At 45.2% G+C, this 21,357-nt stretch overlaps 6 protein-coding genes across 6 annotated transcripts; 3 read left to right on the top strand and 3 right to left on the bottom strand. All coding sequences in view use genetic code 12, as the record gives it.

The window, feature by feature from the left end:
• Positions 1–65: 65 nt before the first annotated feature.
• Positions 66–1,536, bottom strand: LODBEIA_P01170 (uncharacterized protein; the record flags this gene model as incomplete). The annotated part of the gene is made up of 2 exons (XM_066971028.1): positions 66–1,368; positions 1,490–1,536. The coding sequence occupies 2 exons, from the start codon at positions 1,534–1,536 to the stop codon at positions 66–68; spliced, it is 1,350 nt and encodes a 449-aa protein (XP_066827055.1).
• Positions 1,537–3,136: 1,600 nt separating this feature from the next.
• Positions 3,137–4,441, top strand: LODBEIA_P01160 (uncharacterized protein; the record flags this gene model as incomplete). Its single annotated transcript, XM_066971017.1, has 1 exon — positions 3,137–4,441. The coding sequence occupies one exon, from the start codon at positions 3,137–3,139 to the stop codon at positions 4,439–4,441; it is 1,305 nt and encodes a 434-aa protein (XP_066827054.1).
• A 69-nt stretch (positions 4,442–4,510) lies between these two features.
• LODBEIA_P01150 (uncharacterized protein) lies at positions 4,511–9,679 on the bottom strand (the record flags this gene model as incomplete). Its single annotated transcript, XM_066971006.1, has 1 exon — positions 4,511–9,679. One exon carries the CDS (start codon positions 9,677–9,679, stop codon positions 4,511–4,513), a length of 5,169 nt encoding a protein of 1,722 aa, XP_066827053.1.
• Positions 9,680–11,799: 2,120 nt separating this feature from the next.
• Positions 11,800–13,305, bottom strand: LODBEIA_P01140 (uncharacterized protein; the record flags this gene model as incomplete). The annotated part of the gene is made up of 1 exon (XM_066970995.1): positions 11,800–13,305. The coding sequence occupies one exon, from the start codon at positions 13,303–13,305 to the stop codon at positions 11,800–11,802; it is 1,506 nt and encodes a 501-aa protein (XP_066827052.1).
• Positions 13,306–16,534: 3,229 nt separating this feature from the next.
• On the top strand, positions 16,535–18,004 carry LODBEIA_P01130 (uncharacterized protein; the record flags this gene model as incomplete). Its single annotated transcript, XM_066970984.1, has 1 exon — positions 16,535–18,004. One exon carries the CDS (start codon positions 16,535–16,537, stop codon positions 18,002–18,004), a length of 1,470 nt encoding a protein of 489 aa, XP_066827051.1.
• Positions 18,005–18,210: 206 nt separating this feature from the next.
• On the top strand, positions 18,211–21,045 carry LODBEIA_P01120 (uncharacterized protein; the record flags this gene model as incomplete). Its single annotated transcript, XM_066970973.1, has 2 exons — positions 18,211–18,255; positions 18,322–21,045. The coding sequence occupies 2 exons, from the start codon at positions 18,211–18,213 to the stop codon at positions 21,043–21,045; spliced, it is 2,769 nt and encodes a 922-aa protein (XP_066827050.1).
• Between the last annotated feature and the right edge of the window lie 312 nt (positions 21,046–21,357).

Genomic DNA, 21,357 nt, shown 5'->3' with positions numbered 1-21,357 from the left:
GAAAAAAAAAAACTTTTCCAGCAAACACGAGTGCCGCTAACACATTCTGCTTTTCCTTTCTCTTTCTAGATCAATTCAACGTAATTAGCTGGGAAGATACCAGTGAGGCCATTACTCCTACCCGTCCACCAGTCATCCACAGTTTCAGTTCTTTTCAAAATATCGATAACGTCTCCCTTTTTGAATGGCAAGTCTCCACTTTGCTCGCCCTTGAACGAGTACAAAGCAATTGCTTGAGACGAGTTGGCTTTGGACCTCTGAGAACCACCGAAGTTTGGTTTCGACGATGATGGCGGTCTACCGGGGCCTGTGCTGGTTTTATTGGGCGATAATCGCGTGTTGCCCAATCTCGCATTCAACCGGTCAACGTCACTGTTGCCTCTCGACCTGGTCTTGCCGTTATAGCCCGTGTCGTAAACGTCGTCTTCCCAGGTAGACTGTGTTCTCGCACTAGATAACCCGGCACTGGTACCGGCCGTGGTTGATCCTCTCGTGCTGCTCCTTCTCGCTGCAGCACCGCCGCCGCCGCCGCCGCCGCGTCTTCTTCTATCGTAATCCTCGTCCTCTGACCAATCGTCTTCGTCCGAGTATTCGTCGGAATACCTTCTTCTCCTATGCGATCTTCTGCGGTCGGGAGCGGCACCGCGTCTTCTTGGCGATGCACCAGCTGCTGAATACTCCGATGTGGTGTCGGAAAAGTCATCGGGTATATCGTCGTAGTACTCGTCGTTGTAGAAATCCTCCTCGTCGTATGCCGATCTGTTGTTAAAGACTCTTGATTCCAAGACCCTCATAAGTGAATCACAAGCTGGCGGAGGTTCAACTTCACCGGCCAAAATCTGTCTAGCCTTGAGCGGCTCACCGTAGAATTTCCTATTTGCATCTCTTCTCTCGACAATTGCCGAACCTTCAAGTGAGATCCCCGCGTATAACCCTTTGGTTTTGGAGTAGGCGAAAACGGCCGAGACGGCACTCAAAGAAGCAGTACCTGCCGCCTCGGCACTTCTGCCCAATGGACCTGCGGCAACGGAGACATTGGTGCCCAAGGTGACCGAGCCGGCCTGGGCAAATGAGTCAACTGCCGATTTGGAGTTCAAAACAAACACGAAATCGGTCAACTCGGCACCAATCATACCCCCCATCCCTGCGCCCGCAGTCACAATCGCAGAGGGAGCAGACCACTGGCCGTCTGGTAAACGTGCAACAATGACTCCCGAGCCTGCTCTTCCCGAGAAAAGGAAACCGGCTTTCAACACGGTGATGATCGCCAACCCTTTTGCATTTTTCAAGATTTTCGGTGGGATAATCTCGTCTGGTCCCGCTAATTGGTTTGGCTTGATGAATGAAGCTAGAACTTTGGCCGCTTTTCTTTAGAAAGGAAGAAAAAGGAGAAAAAGTTAGTATTTGGCCGGTGGCTATACATATATAGCTGATACGTTGCTTGACTATGGTAGCCTCGGGAATGCAAAAAAAAAAAAAAAATACATACTTGGACTCACTTCTCAAGCTTCTTGGAAGTGGGTTATTGATACCCATTATGATGACGGCTGAATCCTGTGTCCTTGGACCGGTGGTTGTGTCAATTGATTGACGTGTGTGAGTGTATTGAGGTGGAGAGGGAGTGGCTTGATTATCGTGGAATTTGATGACGCCTTGATAATCCTCCTCTCTGGTTGGTAGTGTGGATGTGTTGGAAAATCTCTCAACTCCTCAAACCTCTCTCAATCGCTCCGTTTTCAATTTCTTTGGCGGGAGTAGACTCGCAAGAACAACATTCAAGACTCGGATGGGCCTGTTGTTTCTTAGTTCTGGTGGTTGTAGTAGTAGTGGTGATAGCAAAATGAGAGTAGAGCAGTCCCATGACTTTCCCACACTACAGAGAACGAAAAAGAGAGATATTTATAAGCAAAGCTTGAGATTCTCAGCAAGATCGACGAATGATCTGGGTCGATCATGTGCTCTACTCAGATCAGCTTTCGGAGTCTTTTTTTTCTATTTTAACGGAGTAATTGCCTTGCAAACAAGCGTGAGCCTGGTTGTGCAAATCAAAAGAGATGAGAGCTCGATTCCAGGATAGTCCAAAGAAAAAAGAAGAGGAAAAAGCCGCAAGCGCATGGCAAGCTAACGCCATGGGCAAGTCCAAGTATAACCACGACCAGAGCTTGTCCATGACTTGACCTGGAAAGTCTTCAATTGGCCATCTATTCGATCGCACCCCCACCTCCCGAGCCTTGAAAAGCATGACGTCCTCATGTCTAAAAAACCCGTTCAACGCTCCCTGGATAAGCAAAAAGAACAGTAAAAAGAAAAGAGTAAACCCACTCGGTTAATGTCTCAAACCCCATAAAACGCAGATATGCTCGTTGGCGTTGGCGTTGGCGCTGGGTTGTGGGAATCGATCGATGACCTGAAGAGATACGGTGGATAAGAAAATTTAGTCGCCGGCTGGTTATACTTTTAAAGCCGAGTTTCCTTTGGCCGTCTCTCTCTCGCGCTTAGGGGGGTTTGGGGGGCGGGGGGTTGGGGGAAGATAAATTCCTTTGCACTCATAACTCTTGCATGTGTATCCCCAACCATCTGGCACATCTTGACATGGGGGAGGAAGACTGATGACGAAAGCCGAGAAAAGTGTGAAATGTGTGATACTTGTGCCCTTGCTTATAGAATGCTGAGTTACCACCACTCACCTCCCCTGGTGGAATATGAGGGTTTTTTTAAATATTCAAGAGATTTGGGAGAAACTTGAACTGACTTGCAATTTGGGTCAATGTAAACGGCTTTGGTCCCTGAGAAGTTCCTGAGGTTGATAAACAGGACCAAAATTTTTATTCCCTGGGGCAACCAGGACATGAATGTGTCGACTTCAGATGGTAAAGCGGCGAAATTCGTGGTTCATCTTTTGGGGGGTGGAATTCTAGAACTTGCCGCCGCCGCCTAATTTTTTTTTTTTTTTTTTTGTTCTGTTTTTTACAATTACAGGACAATTTTTCACGGGGCGACATCTCTCAAGCACATCGGGATACGAACGAAGGAAGATCCCCTTCCCTCATCCCTTTGCTCCACGAGACTGTGTTCCGCCGCTCCATCTTATGCATTTCCAAAGAAAAGAATGACAGAAGAAGAAAAAGAAGAAGACATGCTATCCGTGGCATCTCAAGCCTCAACAAGCTCAACCGTGAGGCCCATGAAGTATGCCTGCACTTTTGAGAATTGCGATAAAATCTACAACAGACCTTCGCTACTAGAACAACACGAGAGGACCCACACCGGCGAACGACCGTTCCCTTGCTCGTATCCAGATTGCAATGTGTCATTCACTAGAAAATCGCACCTTGACGCGCACCTCATATCGCATTCGCGTGACAAGCCATTCCACTGTTCCGTTTGCGGAAAAGGAGTCAACACGGCCCAGCATTTGAAAAGACACGAGATCACCCATACAAAGTCTTTTAAATGCGACTACCAGGGCTGCAATGAGTCATTCTACAAGCACCAGTCGCTTCGGCATCACAAACTCTCCTTTCATGAAAAAAGTTTGACTTGCAAAGAGTGCGACAAGACGTTCACGAGGCCGCTGAAGTTGGCGCACCACAAATTGAAACACCATGGAGAATCGCCCGCGTATCAATGCGACCAGCCGGGATGTTTCCTGAATTTCAAAACTTGGTCAGCTTTGCAGTTCCACGTCAAGCAGCAACATCCCAAGTTGAAATGCCCCAAGTGCGGCAAGGGGTGCGTGGGGAAGCAAGGTTTACGATCGCATATGCTCAGTCATGATGCTGAGGTAAAGAGCTGGCAGTGCTGTTACTGTGACGTGGGCAGGTTCAACAAGAAGGCGGAATTGGTGCACCACTATGACGAGTTTCACGATGGGAACGTGCCCGATGACTTAAAGGCGGTCAAGAATGAGAAGGAGGAAGATGTCAACGACAATGAGCTTGGAGCGGTGAATCCGGGAAACTTGAGAAACCTCGGCTCGATCTTGTCGAGCGATGGCGAGTCCGACAATTTCTTCAAGCATGAGGTGAGATCAGACACGGCGCAAGCTCACAAGTCAATCACCTCGTTAAACACCTCGCTACTCAACGGCAGGAGCGACATGGTCAAACTTATCCTGGATGACTGCGCCAAGACGTTATTGTGCCCGAAAATCAAATGTGGGCGGGTTTTTGCACGAGAATACGATTTGAAACGGCACCTCAAATGGCACCATGACAACTTGAGGAGGATTGAAAGTTTTTTGGACAATTTAGAGAAGCAAGACGGTTTGCAACAAGTTGTAGAACCGGCCCGGAAGAAAATAAAACTTGCGGGTGATTTTGATGACGATGATGGAAAAGATAATTACGATGTTCACGATCACGACAATGATGACGATGACGATGATGATGCGTTTGATTTATTGCTAGAGCTGGAGTTGAATGGTCCAGTAGATACTTGACTTGAGAAAATTTCTCGCTCACAAAGTATGCAAGAAGAATGCTATTTTCTAGAAAAAAAAAAAGATTCCCTAGTATCGAGTTCTCTTCTTATAACCTGCCCTTCCGTTGTGGCCATCGCTGCGTCTTTTGTTATCGAACTGACGTTGTCCAGAATCGTCTCCTCCACCACCGGGACCACGAGCCGGCGGACTACGATTGTCATAAGTAGCTCCTCGCATCTTGGGTCTGCTGTCATCTGCGTCCACGGTTTTTGCCTCGTTTCTAGCCGGAGACGGCTGATGAGCCTTGTCCTGCCTGCGCCAGCCATCGTGCGCCCGTCCGCGTGGTCCTCCAGGGTCGCGGTCATGGAAACTATTTCTATGATTACCGGATCCGAATGTACTCCGTCTTGGATTTGCTGGGATTGGAGGCGTTGAAGGTGGCGGTGGAATTGAAGGGTCAGTTTGGTGTGTAGGGAAATTTGCTGCAATGGGATACTTTCCACGAGGTTGGGCTCTAGGAATCTCGTTTTTACCGAGCAATTGTTTCTGAGGAGGAAGCGGCCGTCTTGCTGCCAGAGTACTGCTAGCGTCAGACTCGTGGACCACCAGGCTTTGTGGTGGCAACGGTGGTCTTGCTTGAGCCAAATTGGTGGCTGAAGATGTTGATGTTGATGATGATGATGCGGCCCTCACAGTTTCCAGCTGCGGCGGTAACGGAGTTCTTTTGGTGGCTTGAACATCATCGTGAGCTGATTTCTTTTCTTGGTCATGGTCATGGTCATAGTCGACGCCGTTTGATGATTGCCCATACGATTTTCCCGCATCATTTTTTTCTTTCTTTTCTTCAGTTTGTTCTTTTTCTTCTTCTTCTTCTTGCTTTGTGTTTTCAATACTTGCTGTCGCTTCTGTTCCTTCATGGCCTTTAATACCTGGTTTTCCTTTCCTTTCTTCCATCTTTTCTGCAACGTCATATCCTTCTGTTTCTTCTTCTACCGACATGGCCTCCGTCTCTTCCGCCTTCTCTGGAGCACCTTCCATCGCAGAGCCGTCGCCTTTGTCGTCCTTGTCTTTGACGTCCTTGTCGCCATTGACAGTGGTTTCCTCGTTCACCACGTCGGCACTGTTGTCCTCATTGCGTGGGTGTGAACCGTCTTTCATCTCCACGTCAGCCTCTGGATCTTTTCCTTCACCTTTTCCTTCATCTTGCCGTGACTCGCCTTTTATTACAACTTTTGCCCTAACCTCTGGCGGTTCTTCCGACCGCGCTCTCGCGCGGTCTTCCTGCTTCATTTGCGAGAGTCTGGTTCGAATGTCGATTTTAACACCATCTCCCTTTCTCGAGGAAGCGTCGTCGAGATTGACATTAGTGGAAACGTTGGCCGCTTGCTCGCTCTTTGCATTCGATACGGCGTACTCCTCATACTTGCCGGATGAATTAATCGCGCTTCTAGATAGCGGCCTGCTTTGTGGAGCACGCAGCAGGGTATAGTTTATGGCACCGGCTCGTTTCTTAATCAATTGCTCCTCTTCACGAGCTAACCTCTCTAGCCTTTTTTCTTCCTCCTTCTGCTCCTTCTCCTTCTTCTCAGCGAGCTCCTTCTCTTTTAAAACCCTGGCTTTGGTTTCAATCACTGTTTGTTTTTCTTCCTCACTCATTGGAATCAAATCATAGATTGGGAGCCATAGCTTCGTTCTCGCCTTAATAAGACCTAATAAAGCACCCGACGACAATCTAATGTCCTCTCTTGCATCGGCGGATAATACTTTCTCGATGATTTTCACAACTTCTTCGCCATGATCTTCTGCGATAGGGAACACGCTGATCAACCCCTTTAGCAACAATATGGTGTTGCTTCTCGACATATAGTCCGGTGCCAGCAAAGCAGCGTCTACTTGAGTCAAGAGGTTAGCATGATAGTGGTACACTGTGTTTCTAAACGCATCAAAATCTCCCAAATTTGACCCCTTGGAAAACTTTTCTTGTTCTTCTTCTTTTTCACTTGTCATCTCGTTGAGCGTTTTTAAAAGATTGGCATAAAAGAACCCGAGACTTTCCACTTCCGCCGGTGTCGACGAACACAAAGTGGAAAGAATGACATCGGAGTCAAACAAAAGATCCAAAGCTTCCATCAAAGCATAATTTGAAACACCCAACTCGTGCATCTTAAACACAAATCTAGCGGCAAAAACAGCGTCAAATGGAGAATGCACAGCTCGAGGAAGGATGCAAAATTGCACAAAGTTTTGTAAGTTTTTGTGCAGTTTCTCAGAAGAAGGAGAAGAAAACCACTCAGCAGATGCGTCTCTTAATTTTTTGCTCACCAATTCATTCAGCTCCTTGTGTTTTTCTTTATCTGTTGGTATCTGCGCAATGAACCGCCTATTCTCTTCAATTTCTATCCTGTACTTATCAATCATGTCACGCGAAAAGTTTGAGTTTTTAGCATTGATTGTCATTGAGTTTCGCAAGCCTCGTATGCTTCCCTCCAATTTTTCGATTTCCCCTTCATATAGCAGATCCAGATAGTTGATATCATGCAACGACAAGGCCCAAAATAAGTAAAACAAACTTGGAGCTAAACCCTCGGGACACACGCCGCTTGCCAAATTCTCGTATTGCTCGAGGAAATCCATCTTTTTCGTTCGCCACAAGTCGAAAATCCATTCGACTGGGATGCCATGTTTTTGGTGGAAATCCTGGATCGAAAGAATATTCACGTCCGCATCTCCAAAGAACTCCACCATGGTAATGAACAATTTGAGAACCTCGCTGATATCGTCGGCTCTGCTGGCCAAAACTTTCAATTGGTTTTCGGTGCGGTCAAATATCAAGTCATTGAGTATTGTGCAAAGGAGAATGACAACTTCGTTAATCGCTCCCAACTCCACGAAGCAATTGAACAAATGGCTCCCCGACACAACTCTTTCGCATCGCACGTCGTCAATGACACGATAAACCATCTTTTGCAAAGAGGAACCGCTTCCTATCATGTCCACTTGCTTCAAAGTCAAATCCGATGTGGTTCGTATTCCGCCCATTGAGACTAGCATTTCCTTGAGCACGAGCAACCCGGTTCTTTCTCCCAGATAAAACGTCTTTAAAAGGTATCGTAAAATTGTTCGTATGTCTATAGCGTTTGGATACCGCTGGCATATCTTGCCAATAAAGGAAGCCAACGACTGGAGCCACTGTCGGTCGATCATCCCATTGCCCAGGCTCGAGCTTCTGTCGGAGCTCAATCGCATCAATATGGCCACCGTCAAATTATCCCAGCCGTAAGCATTGAAATAACGAGCTGTTTCGACGACCAAGGTAATCAAATTGTCGTAACTCTCGATTTGCTGCAAAATAGTCAACAAGCATGGAAGTGGGTTTGAGAAGCAAATTTTGGCGAGCCTTCGCATCATGGGGCGGATGTTTTCCTTGGAGAGTCTTTTCAAGACGTCCTTTGTCGATTTTTCAGCAACACTGTAAGCAATTTTCACACCCAAGTCGTTTTTTCTCAAGTTGTTGTACAATTCTCCATAGACACTGAATCTGTCTTCAAGCGGATACTCTGCAAGAATCGCAAATGCCTTGTCGATGGCTATGGAGTTGCCCTTGATCAAGGGCATCACTGGGAAGATATAGTTTCTAAAGTAGTGGAAAATCGGTTCTTTGTATTGCTCTTGGTTTGAAAACGATTTAATCACGTCGCAAAGCTTGATAAACAAGGGCACGTTCTCAGCAAGGTCCAGGGCAATAAATTTGAGGAATTCCTGCGACACTTTGAGGAGAGACTCAAAGTCTTTGATCTTGGGTAATGTTTCGCTCCAAGTCCGGTTAAAGAAATGCAATACGCTCTGGCTTTGACTCTGGCTTTGACTAGAGTCGGTTCCGGATACTTTGAAGCTAATACTGATACGATGGTTTAATTTTGGCGCTTCTTTTGAGACCTTGTTTCCCGGACGTGAAACGTGTGTCATTTTGCTTGTAGCGAGATGGCAAAGCTCACTTTTGCTGAAATCGCTGATGCTCTCGTACAAGGGGTCAAGCATTGCATCAAACATTCTGCTCAAGACAAGCTTTATTTCGTTATCCAAGTGTGCGAGAAATGGGTTTTGCGACAACACGTAAATGCACGGCATGTAAAGCCCATTGGCAGCAAACGCTTTTAAAAACTGCAATCGGTGGTTCTTTTCTACTACTGCCTGCTTTTCCGTAGTTTCCACTAGCTTTTTCTTCTCCAAAGGTTTTTCCTCGTCTTCATCCGCGAGTGGCGCAGCGAGTGCAAGCGCGTTTGCTCCAGCCTTCAGTACTTGTTCTTGCAAGTCGGAGTTGTATGCTTCTTCAAACAGCCTCATGCCTTCATCATCGGGGCGAATGTACTTGTAAATGGACCCAAAACTCACAAACCCCTCCTTGATCAAAATCGCAATCATGTTGGTGGTGTTATCCAGAAAGTCTCGGCTGCCCGGGTGAGCCATGATTTTCATCCCTAGCACATGCGACGCCACTACACTTCCGCCCTCGGAGAGCGTTTCAATTGATAAAGCGTTGTTGTTGTTGTTGTTGTTGCTTTCTTTGCTGGGCCACCACTTGCTTTTCTTCAATAGCAGCACCACGCAATCTGGTTTCAGAAAGATGAAACAGGAAAGAACTTCAAGAACCAAGCTTAGCGTCTTGTTGGGATCTAACTTGTAGTGACCAATCAATTTGTCAATCACTTGCAATACATAATCAAGCTGTAGATCGGTATCTTTGCTGCTGAAAATGCTGCAAAGTTCCAGGACCAATTTGGAAAACCCTTCAATCTCCTCGTGCAAAAGGTTGAACTTGTTCTGCGTGTAAAGCTTGTCCCTCAATCTCGCATTCAAGGTCTTGGTGAGTGTCACTTTCGGCACAAGGTCGGCGTCTTTGATCAAATCAGCACTGATATACGAGGCAATGGTGTCTGGTTTGATGATGCTTTGCTTCTCGCTCAAAGTCGACAACAACTCGCGGCTCTTTTCTGCAATGGGGAATGCATTCAACACTTGACAAAATATCCTGGCAATCTCATCATTTTTTATTGATTGGCTAAGGAACTCCACTATATTCACAATTTTAAGTTTGTCGTCCTCGTATGAGAGTATCAACTCGGTGAAAAGTAACACTAGCTCAGTCTCGCTGTCTGCATTGGCCACGTCGTAGGAATCCAACGCCTCGAGGATCTCTATGCTTCCTGCTCCATCAAATTGGTCTAGTACTTCTGGAGTGAAGTACTTGAAGCTCATCTGGGTGTAATATATGGATATTGAGCTGACAGCTGTACTATAGATGAACTTTTTTTTTTGGTCCAAAAGTCCGGTCTGTTTTTTTTTTTGGTGTTTTTTTTTTATCTCCTTCGCGAACCAACTTTTCCAATTAACCCAGTCAGTATGGGAATGACATGCAAGAGTTGGACGATATGAGGGAAAGAAAAGAAAACGTCATGTAGTGGTGGTGTCAGAAGCTGGTGTCAGAAGCGATTGTAGTCGACTAGTTGAAAGCTTTGGTTGATTTGTGGCGGCTCATAAAAATATATCGGAAACTTGGGCTGAGTTTTTGGGGGGACCAGAATTGGTAGACTCAGCACGGGAACAATGCTGCCATGCCTCTCTGTGCTTGAACCTCGAGGGATGTAATCTAGTATTAGTCAAACGTTTTTGGAGATTGCTGCTACTGTCAACTGAATCAAAACTGTGACTGTAAAGAAGCGTCGGAGGGATACTACTGGTTTTTTGCAACATATACCTGTCCAATTTTCGAATCAAGTCAAGAAATAACCTGACAAGCAAAGACAGCAATAACAAAAGACCCCATCCATCATCGCCTCATTTAAGCAATACCCTTAGACACATACAGATTTTCTTGTTAGCGACTCGCTTTGCTTTTACTCGAGCTTGGTAGAAAAAGGCAGTTGTGCTAGGATCTGTTTGGCTTATCATTACCGTGCCTTCCTGCTGCTTTCTCATGCATGAAAAAAGTCCCAGATAGTTTAGTGGCTAGAATTACCGCTTGTCGCGTGGTAGACCAGGGTTCAATTCCCTGTCTGGGAGCATCTATTCTTTTTTTTTTTTCTTCAATTATTTTTGTCTGTGGAACTGGTTGGGATCAAACCTATCTTGGTTTCTCACTACAGCACTCATTTATATTGCAGGATAACTTCTTGCAAATATACTCTTTTGTCAAACAACCAATGCGTTTAGTTGGTGGGAATGCCAATAACTATCGAGGAGTTGTTTGAGATTTTTATTTTTTTTTTGATCGCGACATCCTGAATACGTGAAAGTCTGAAGGCATTGTGATTTGCGACAAGGGTTCAATTCCCTGTCTCGGAAACCACCCTCCTTTTTTTTTTTTTTTGTTTGCCAAACTGATCGCATATGCTAAAGAAGCCATACGCTCAAACATCAGATAGCTCGAAGACCGTGTCGTTTACAAAATTTGGTGTTTATTCTTATCAGTTTCTGTTCACGACGTTCGCCGCACTCATTTGGCGCAACAGCACGCTTTCTTTCAAGTGCTCGCATATATATACCTTCCAGTGATGGATTAAGGAAGATTCTTTGGTTCTGCATGAGCAAGGTTAGGTTATCTGAAAAACGTGTTTGTAGCATGCTGAGATTAGAATGCGGTCGACTTTCTTGTAAGAAAAAGAATGTAGGTATCATCTTCAATTTTCCACGCAAAGCTCATGAATGTCATCCTGGTTTTGAAACTTCTGCCAGAATTCAAGCAAAATGTTGTAGACCAATAAAAAAATTCCTCATCACCAATGTGATCTAAATTTGCAATTTTTGAATCGCACACCGGCTTCCGAGTCCAGGATAAACTCGAGGAGTCCGTTTCTCAAAGTGTTGAAAAAACAGGGAAAACCGTGCTGTGATATATATACTGCAGTAAAAAGAGACCTTCTCCCTCGCCCCCTGGATGTTGGCTGCAAAAGAAAATGCCATAGTGCCACAAAGCCAACTTTGTGTCAAATGTTTTGCAACTGAGAATTATGCGGAGAATACATTCAAAATTACATCTGAGGTGAGCCTTATATTTCCTTCTCTCCATTTCTTCCTTTTCTTCTCAATACTCAACTCTCTAGTTCTATAAATACAAATGCAAGTTAAAGAAAAAAAAAAAAACAAAAAGATTATACCCATCTGTTCACCCTTGAAACAGAATACCATCACCCCCGTTAAAAACATTAGCACCAAAATCCTGCCATCTAAGTACTGCCCTGTCACCTTTTTCCACTTTCCCCTTAGTTGACCACTTATTGAATTGAATTGAAAAAAAAAAAAAAATGCCTGTAGAAAAGAATAAAAAAAAAAAAATGGAAAAGAATCAAGCAACTTCTTGGATATATCTGGGAACTTTGTCACTTGGGATTGGACAAGATATCGTGCGGGTACCTGCCTACATTCAGCTGTTGACGAGCATGGCTCTGCGATGGAGGGTGCGCGTCTACTTCGCCCTTGGCCGCGCTAGAGTAATCCATGGTGGCGTCCGCGGATAGATCAGCATCCAACTCATTATCGTCGGCATCGGCGTCGGCGTCGGCGTCTTCACCTTCGCCCTCGCCCTCGCCTTCCTTCCCTTCTGGCGCTGCTGAAGATCGAGTAAGCGCCTCGGGTTTTGTTTCTAAAGGTTGCTCTTCTTTTAGATGCTCCCGTGGATCCTCTTTCACAAGTGGTTGTTGTGGTTGTGGTTGTGGTTGTGGTTGTTGTTTGCGCCTTTTGGCCGAGAAAGTTTGGAAATTCTTGTTGGAACTCGAGCCAGAAACCTGCTGTTGATGGTTACTTTCGTTTTCCGGTTTCCAGTGATGAAACTGGATGATATGCTGAAATGAAGTCATGGATTCCTGCAGAGGTTGCACGGACAATTTGCTCTGCTTGTGTAGTGGTTGAGCTGGTATGGGATTGACCTGTAGTGTTGATTGTGCCCCCAATGGAGATTGCAAAATCTCATTTTCATCTTCATGAGAATTAGAGAGACGTTTCCCTCGCAGTTTGCCGCCCGATGGGGGATTGGGCAACATGGTGGCCGGCATCGAGTTGTGGCGCTGATGCCCTTTTCGTTTCCCGGGCAAGCCTGCCGATGCCATGGTGGTGGTTCGACGAGATTGGGCTGTTGGTGTTGCTAAGTTGGCAACCGCTGCCGCTCCGATCTTGGCTGGTGATTGTGATCTTGCGTTGTTGCCGGAGGAGCCAGCGCCAAATCTAAACCCCATCGGTGACATTGTGTTTGCGTTGTAAGGGTCACGCTGCAAAAACAGCCGCTGAGTTTGAAGGAACCTAGAGTTTTGCATCAAGTTCTGTTCTTGAAGCTCTTGCTGCCTTTGCTTCTGGATGAGTTGAAGCTGCTGTTCTTGCAGGATCGGGGTCTGGAATGCTGGAGTTGGCTGGAGAAAGTTTGGTGCCTGGGGCGCTGCAGTGTATGGTTGGGGAAATGCCAGGGACGGCTGTAGTGGTTGCACTTGCGGTGGTACTTGTGGTGGCATTTGTAATTGCGGTTGCGGTTGTGGTTGTGGTTGTGGTGGAGGCGGTCCTTGTACCGGGGTTGTATTAAACTTTTGCAGCTCCATTTCCACGGGAAGTGCATTACTCACGCATAGTTGAGGAATCAAATGACCCGGTACTTGAGCTTGCAACGCATACTGGACTATGCTCAAGTTCCTAGTCGCCGTTTCTGCTCTATAGTACTCCTGTTTAGTACGCTCCTGTTCACTCTTCATTCTCATAGTTTCGATAAAGGCCCCCTCAGAAAAGGGAAAATGGCTAACATTGGGACCCAACAATGCCAATAGACCCGAGTCTGTGAGTTCCTTGCTCGGCGACGTTGGTGCGCTGGGGTTGGCGGATCTTTGTAGCGATTCATTCAACATAGATAAAGAAGGGATCGATGCATTTGATGGCGGTGCTCGTCGTTTCTCCGGTCGGGTGTTTGATACTGTCAAGTTTATAGGTGGATCCAAGGCACCCTGGTGAAGCCACGATCCCAGCCGCGAACTTTGGCGCGTTGATGATTCACTTTGATGCCGCTGTCGATCAGGAGATTGGCCGGAAGCCCCGGACTCATGCTCGGGATCTTGATTGGACGGGTCATCTCGAGATGACATGATATGTCCAACACCAGAAGGGAAACCGTCGTATCCAAACCCAGTTTCGAGCGAAAGTGTTCGTTTCCTTTGAAATTTTTTTTTTTTTTTTTTATGGGGTGTCTATTGATTGCAGTTTACAAGTACTTTTGATGTACTGGGAAAATAAAAAAAAAAAAAAAAGGTGGTATACGTTTTATCAGTTGTCGAGACAATGTGCTATCTCTTGGACGTGGGAATATGAGGCTTTAGTTGACGTATAAGCTTACCCGATGCAGTTGATAACCGGATGTGAAGTGAGTAAGTCAATGTAGCGATTCTTGCCAAAAAAAAAGAAGGGACTCGTTAAACACACACTTAGTAATTACTGGTATACATCTTTTTGTTGACAAAGCAGGAGATACACGAGGAAGAACAAGAAGAGGAAGAAGATGAACAAAAGGAAGAAGAACAGGAAGAAGAAGAAGAAGAAGAAGAGGAAGAAGAAGGGGGACATGTTCAGAAAATAAAAATAAGAATTAAAATAAATCAAGAGGAAAAAGAATGTGATATTTAACGAGGAGACATGTCTACTCTGAGATTGACTGCTGCAAGTGGGTAAATCCACAAACTATATGAACTGCAAGTTGCCGATGATGATGATGCTAATGATGAGGAAGAAGAAGAAGAGGAAGAGGAGGGAGTTTATTGTGATTGACGTTCCTACTTCACAGCAAAAGTAAGACACACATCTCTACTTGACTATATGATGACCTACAACGTTATACAGATTGCGCTATGCACTCCATCATAAATGGAGATTTCATTTGCCATACAATTGCGCTACCAAGCGGAGCGCTATCGACAAACCTCCTCCTCCTCCAGAGTGAACTCCAAATCAAGCGAAGAGCAATAAGAGCAGCAGAAGTAGTGGCAGTAGCGCTTGTGGTTGTGGTTAGTATAAGTAGCCTACAACGACAGGGCGAGTGTCCGAATGAGAAGAAAAAAAAAAAGAGGCGTAGAGGAACAATAGGAATCGGTGGAAAGAAAGGACCCCATCTCGATGCATTCAATTAAGCCGAATGAAGTTGTTAGATTTTCTTTTTTAGATTTTTTATTTTTTGGATACGAACAATGTGATGATACAACCGTTGCTGCAAACCCAGACAGAAACAGCATTCATGCTCAAGTGAAATTTACACACATGTCTCTAGGCTGTAGGGAGTTGCCCACCAGCTCAACATCACGCCAAAAAAAAAAGAAAAAAAAACTATGTTCAGAATTTATCACGGTATGCACAACAGTTGAGCAAATCGTGATAAATTGTGTTGTTCTGTTTTGATGTCAGACTCCGGCGGGGCCAGAAACTGAACCTGATTCTGACCATGAAACTGCCGAAAGTAACAATGCCCAGGTTCAAAGCAGCAGTAAGGGCGGCAAGCAGGAAAAGCTATGCAATGCGATCAGGGCAAAAACAACAAACCAAATTCAAAAAAAAAAAGACCATGTAAGTCAAGTTAAAGTCGACTCTTTTTTAGGGTCAAGCTAAATTTAGTTGAGATCTACAAGTTCTAGATTCGAAGCAAATTTGCCCCCATTCTGCATTTGGGCGTTGCCTGTTCTTTGCTGTATATGTCATTTATAAAGAGAGCTGGGGCTCTTTTATCACATTCTCGGGACTCGCTTGTTTGCATGAAACTGGAAAGAGGATTGCAATTTTCATTTTTCTTCAATTTTACTATGGGCGACTAAAATTTTTTTTTCTTTTTTTCAGAATTCCAAATTGGATTATTGTCGTTGGCTTTTAGGAAAGATGACCTATACGGAACCAGAAAAAGATAGACGGGGGTAGGTTAGTTCTGCTTCGCTAAGGGTATGTAAAGTTGCTATTTAAATCAGGCGAGATGGAAGCAAGGTGCAGATGTGCATGGAGAGAGGTTGCATTATGCTGCATTTTGAAGCCGAAAAAATGAAAACTATCGTTTGTTTCGGGGAGGATAAGGTTGTGGTTGAGCAATAAACGCGGTTTAACACCGGTTCACACCTCTGCTCCGCGATGAAGGTCAGGTGTGTTTGAATCTCAAGTCTAACGCATGGTTTTGTTGCTGCAGGGAAGATGGACTCTTTTTTTTTTTTTTAATTTATTCTTGAGAGCGTCATACAAGTCAGAAGGAGCAAAAGAGTAACGCTTTGAACAAATAAATAGAAAAAAAAAGGGGAACTCTCCTGGCCCTATTGTTCTCGTTTCTAGTAAAGAATCTGTCTAAAGTGCAAATGCCCGGTGTCCGATGTGAGACTGCTTCGTGAAAGGCAGGGCAAGCAGCTGGGACCGATCGGCTCCTTCTTTTCTTTTTTTTTTTTTTTTTTTTTTAGTTTTCATTTCTCAAAATTTTCAACACTTGTGTTGGAGCTGCCCGTGACAGCTGGCTGAGATATAGCAGCACATCCAGTGGGCATATTCCCACAAGACACCCCTTGTTACTTGGTTGAGGAGCCATTTTGAGTGGCCTCAATGTGCCAAATAGTTTTAAAAACATCCTTCTCCCTTGTTGTGCCGCCGCTGACAAGGCCAAGTGTTGTCTATGTCAACACCAAAAAACAGCAAAGAGAAGAAATACAGACAATCATCTCATTAGAAAACTTCATTAGAAAACTTCATTTGAGAATCTCAGTTTGTTCCAGAGCTTCGACATGGGAAAGTTCACGTTCCACAACTGATCTCTGATCTGATGAAGAAATGGCTGCAAAAAAAAATATGCGGGACAACATTACTTCATCCCAAGTGGAGAAAAAAAAAAACGACATTGACAGACGGAAAAAAACACAACAGGAAGGAAAAAAAAAAAAGTTATTGCCAGCTAACAAACATCTATTCAATCGATTTCAATCAATTCGAACCACTCAGATTACAGTTACTAGTGTTGTTGTTTGCTTCTAGCACTTAAGAGAGAGAGGTTCACAAACCAAGACCGTCTTTTGAAAACACTCCCTTTTTTTTCTTCTTTTTTTTTTTTTTTTTTATTTTTCTTAATTGGTCATGGGCAAGAATAAAAAGAAGCAGAATGGAAACAGCAGTAATAACACGAACGCTGTGCCGAAAACCAACCCCAAGAACGACGACACGGACGCCGGTGCAGGGAAAATAATAGTCGAGAATGGAACAGCAAACTTGCAAATAGCAGATGGAGAACAACAGAGCAGCACCACCGAGGCCAGCGAGGAACTGGGAACCAACGGGTCACCTCCAGAATCAAAAGAACCAGCGGTCGTGCTGAAATCGGAGTCTGCGTCGGAAGTGGACCCCAATTCCAATTCCAATTCCAACTCCAATTCTGAATCTAACACCGATTCCGAGTTGGCTGCAAAACTTAGGAAAGCCGAGCAAGAAAGAGACGAAGTTCAGCATTCTTACGATAATTTAGTCAGCAGGCTTTCTTCGATGAAAACGGTATTTGGCAAGATGAAGCAGTCCGAATTGGAGCTAGAAGAGAAAACCGCGATAGTGGAGAGGCTCACCATGGAAAAAGAGGATCTCGAGCGGAGGAATCAGGAAACAATTGAGCGGTACGAGACACTATTGGCGACCAAAGTTGACAAATCGGCGCTCCATCAGTTGCGGGAGGAAAACGCAGAGTTGAACAACGAATGCGCAAAGCTAAGTGATACATTGACCAAAACAAGGCGAGAGTTTACGTTGGCTCTCGAAGAGTTGCAGGATGAAAAATACGCGTTTGAAAACACCAACTCGAAATTGACCAAAAAAGTGCACGAGTTGAACCAGGAAATCAATGAGCTCAACATACGACAGGGCGAAGCAGAGCTAGAACACAAAAACATCAAGCACACCATTAAAGACTACGAGGAGAAGATAGATGCCAAGGATCGCGAGATTGAAGAGGCCAGAGTCAGCATAAGGGAGCTACATAACGTAATTTCCAATAATCAACAAGAATTCACAAACACGGAAACACGGCTAAAGAAAGAAATCGAGGACACGAACCGGGAGAAAGAAGAGCAGAACAAGACAATTGAGACTCTCCGAGCAGATTTAAAGAGCTATGAGGCACTACTCGAGGAGATGGATCTTAAAACTAAACGGGTAGAGGAGCTTCAAACTGAAGTCAACAATAAACAACTTCTCATAGGCAAGCTCCGTCACGAAGCCATAATCTTAAACGAACACCTCACCAAGGCTCTCACAATGTTGAAGCAAGGAGGAGACAGCTCGAATAAACTGGTCGATAGAGAGTTGATATCCAACGTGATTATCAGCTTCCTCCAATTACCCCGAGGCGACTCCAAAAAATTCGAAGCATTGCAACTCATCAGTGGTTTGCTAGAGTGGGACCCAAGCCAAAAGATTGCCGCAGGTTTACAGCACGACTCCAATTCCAATTCCAAAAACCAAACCAATAAAAATAACAACGACGGTACCGAGGCTCCGGTTCGACAAAGCTTTGTTTCCCTATGGACGGAATATCTAGAAAAGGAGTCCAGCAAAAAATAGATGGTCATTGCATTTAGATATACATCGTAGTTGTCCTTCCTTCCATCTCTCCTCTGGTCAGTGCAGACGGATTGCGCGTTCAATCAACAAGAAAACGAAAAAAAAAGTCGCGCTTTGATCCCCAAGTGTCCTTGTTAGCTCACGTCTATCCAAACCTACCCCGTCGATTCTTGCACCCAGCTCCATTACGTTTTAAAAGCTCCATAATGGTTGACATCCGTGAGTTCTTTGGCAACCAAAAATCAGGAACCGTATGTGTTCAGATGATTGTGTCTTTTTTTTTCACCCTTTTTCCGAAATTTTACTAACGACTTTAGAAACGAAAACCAGAGCAGAGTCAACCTGCCCCAGCTTCAAAACGGGCAAAACCACAGGCAATGCCCAAGCAGGAGGTCATTGAGCTCCTTGATGATGATGATGACTTTGAATTTGACGATGACGACGACGAGGAGGATGATGACAACGACGACGACGGTTATGACGACGAGGAGGACGATGACTTTTCCGAGGTTAAGCAAACTCCAAAACAATCGCGTGCCAAGTCATCTAGTCCTCGAAAACCAGCACCTAAATCTCAGCCTAAAACATCTCCGAAAAAGAAGGCACCCGCCAAGGACACTGCTTCTTCCAAGAAAACCAAGCATTCCCCTGAGGTAGCCGAAGGAGACGAAAACATCGTTGAAAAAGTGCTTGCCTCTATACCGGATGCCGAATTGCCAGAGGTTGATGACTCGGTAAAGATCAACTACTTTGCCCAGAAAGCCCAGCAGCAACAGACTCCCGCAACGGACCCCTCGGCAGTACAGCTACCAGAAGCTAAACCGTACTGCTTAAGTGGGTTGACAATCATATTCACGGGCCAATTGCCCAGACTAGATAGGAATCTAGCTGAAACTACAGCCCAGAGGTATGGAGCCAAAGTGACCAAAGCAATCTCCAAAAAGACTAGCTTAGTGGTTATTGGAGCCGACGCAGGACCATCAAAAGTCAAAAAGATCAAGGAATTCGGCATCAAGGCAATCGATGAAGATGGGTTTATCCAGTTGTTGGAAAGCATGCCTGCGGACGGAGGCACGGGAAAAGACGCACGGAAAGCAAAATTGGCTCGTGAAGAACAAGAGCGAAAGGTCATTGAAGATGCAGAAGAGGCTGATAGAATGGAGAGGGAAGAAGAAGAGAAACTAGAGAAGGAGAGAAAGGAGAAGGAGAAACTTGAGGCAAAGCGTCGACAAGACGCTCTGGCCCAGCAAAAATCCAAAGTGGCGAATGGAGCTTCTTCTCAATCGAGTCTGTCAAGATCGCAACCACCTCCCTCGGCTTCTTCTTCATCTTTGCCTGTGCGAGAAGTTGCGGCCAAAGAGAAGTTATGGACCGATAAGCATGCACCAAAAGACTTTAGCCAGCTATGTGGAAACAAGGGCCAGGTGCAGAAATTGCGAAGCTGGTTAGAGCACTGGTTTGAGAACAAGGCTAAAGGGTACAAAGTGGGACAGCTGGACAGACCAGAAAGTTATAGAGCTTGTTTGATAAGCGGTCCACCAGGGATAGGTAAAACCACCGCTGCCCACATGGTGGCCAACTCGCTCGGATTCGATGTGTTGGAGAAGAATGCGTCGGATGTTCGTTCCAAAAAGATGTTGAATGAGAAAATCAAATCCTTATTGGGCAACACATCGGTTGTTGGGTTTTTTAAGCACCAGCATGATCATGAAGATCATGCCAACGCACGGAAGATCTGCTTGATTATGGATGAGGTCGATGGTATGTCGAGCGGTGATCATGGAGGAGCCGGTGCATTGTCTCAATTTTGCAGAATTACCGAAACGCCATTGATTTTGATTTGTAATGACAAGTCCTTGCCCAAGATGCGAGTATTTGACAAGGTGGCTTTGGATTTGCCATTTAGAAGACCCAGCGAGAATGAAGTCAAGAGTAGACTCATGACCATTGCATTGAGAGAAGGGGTCAAATTGGACCCCACCATCATTGGCCAATTGGTCCAAGCTACATCCAACGATATCCGACAAATGATTACTCTTCTTTCCACCGTGTCCAAAACGCAAAAACACATTGGTGTCAACAATGCTCAAGAGATCCAAGCTTGGAAGAAGCAAGTCATCTTGAAACCGTTTGATATCGCGGGTAGATTGTTGTCACTGGGGATATGGACGGCTCCGCATCAAAACACCAACGAGAAATTGGACTTGTATTTCAATGATATCGATTTTGCCCCGTTGATGATACAGGAAAACTACCTAAACACCAGACCTAGGTTGGCGGGAGCACACATTAAACATGTGGCACAAGCGGCAGATGATATTAGTGCTTCCGACTCGATCAACTCCTTGATTCGATCGAGCGAACAGCAATGGAGTTTACTCCCATTCCACGGGTTAATGTCAACGGTGAAACCTTCGTATGAAACCGCGGGACAAATGACGGGGAGATTGAATTTTAGCAGCTGGTTAGGTCAAAATTCCAAACAGATGAAGTATCAACGAATGCTTCAAGAATTGCAGTACCACACGAGAATCAGGACCTCGACAACTAAGCAAGAATTGCGTCTAGATTACATGACGCCACTATGGGAGAAGCTCAATGCGCCGATTAAGAAACTCGGTGAAGCCGGCATCGATGAAACCATTGCAACTTTGGATGAATATTACTTGACAAAAGAAGATTTCGATAACATCGCGGACATGTTGAGGGAACCCATTAACCTCGACACCAAGGCCAAGACGGCTTTCACGAGAAAGTACAACAGCGCAACTCACCCCACAGTCATATACAAGACGGGGAACTCGTTGACAAGCGGAGGCAAGAGAGCTGCTGCACCAAAAGTAGACTACGAAGATGTGGTTGATGATGACATGGAGGATGTAGCTGACGATAACGAGGAAGAAGACAGTGACAAGATTGACACCAAGAAGGACAAATTGATCAAACAAAAGGCATCAACCACGAAACGGAGTGCAACGTCCAAGGCCAAAGGTGCCCCTGCTAAAAGAGAGCCAAAAAATAGACCATTAGTAAATCAGTAAGTAGGTACTTTTTTTGACCCTAAGCATCTATCTACCTTGACCAGTAATAACTACAAACAATCCATGAACCCGCGGGCGCAAGAATTCTCGGTTCAATGTGGTTGGTTCAAGGGTTAAAGTTAGGCTTAAAGGATGAACGAGGTAGCGGAGTTTATTTTTCTCCGGTGAAGAATGCGCGGCTGAAGGAGGGTGGGCTCCTTCAGCATCAGTGGGAACGGAGAAGGGAAAGGATGCTGGCACGAAAATAAGCCGCTGTTCCTGATTGGTTTGGACGAAGATGACTTTGATCCTGTTTGGTCAGGAGCGGAAAGT

Source organism: Lodderomyces beijingensis (genome assembly GCF_963989305.1).
Source record: "Lodderomyces beijingensis strain CBS 14171 genome assembly, chromosome: 1".
NCBI classification, from domain to species: domain Eukaryota; kingdom Fungi; phylum Ascomycota; class Pichiomycetes; order Serinales; family Debaryomycetaceae; genus Lodderomyces; species Lodderomyces beijingensis.
The sequence above is the reverse complement of the archived record's forward strand: the minus strand, read 5'-3'. Positions and strand labels throughout refer to the sequence as shown.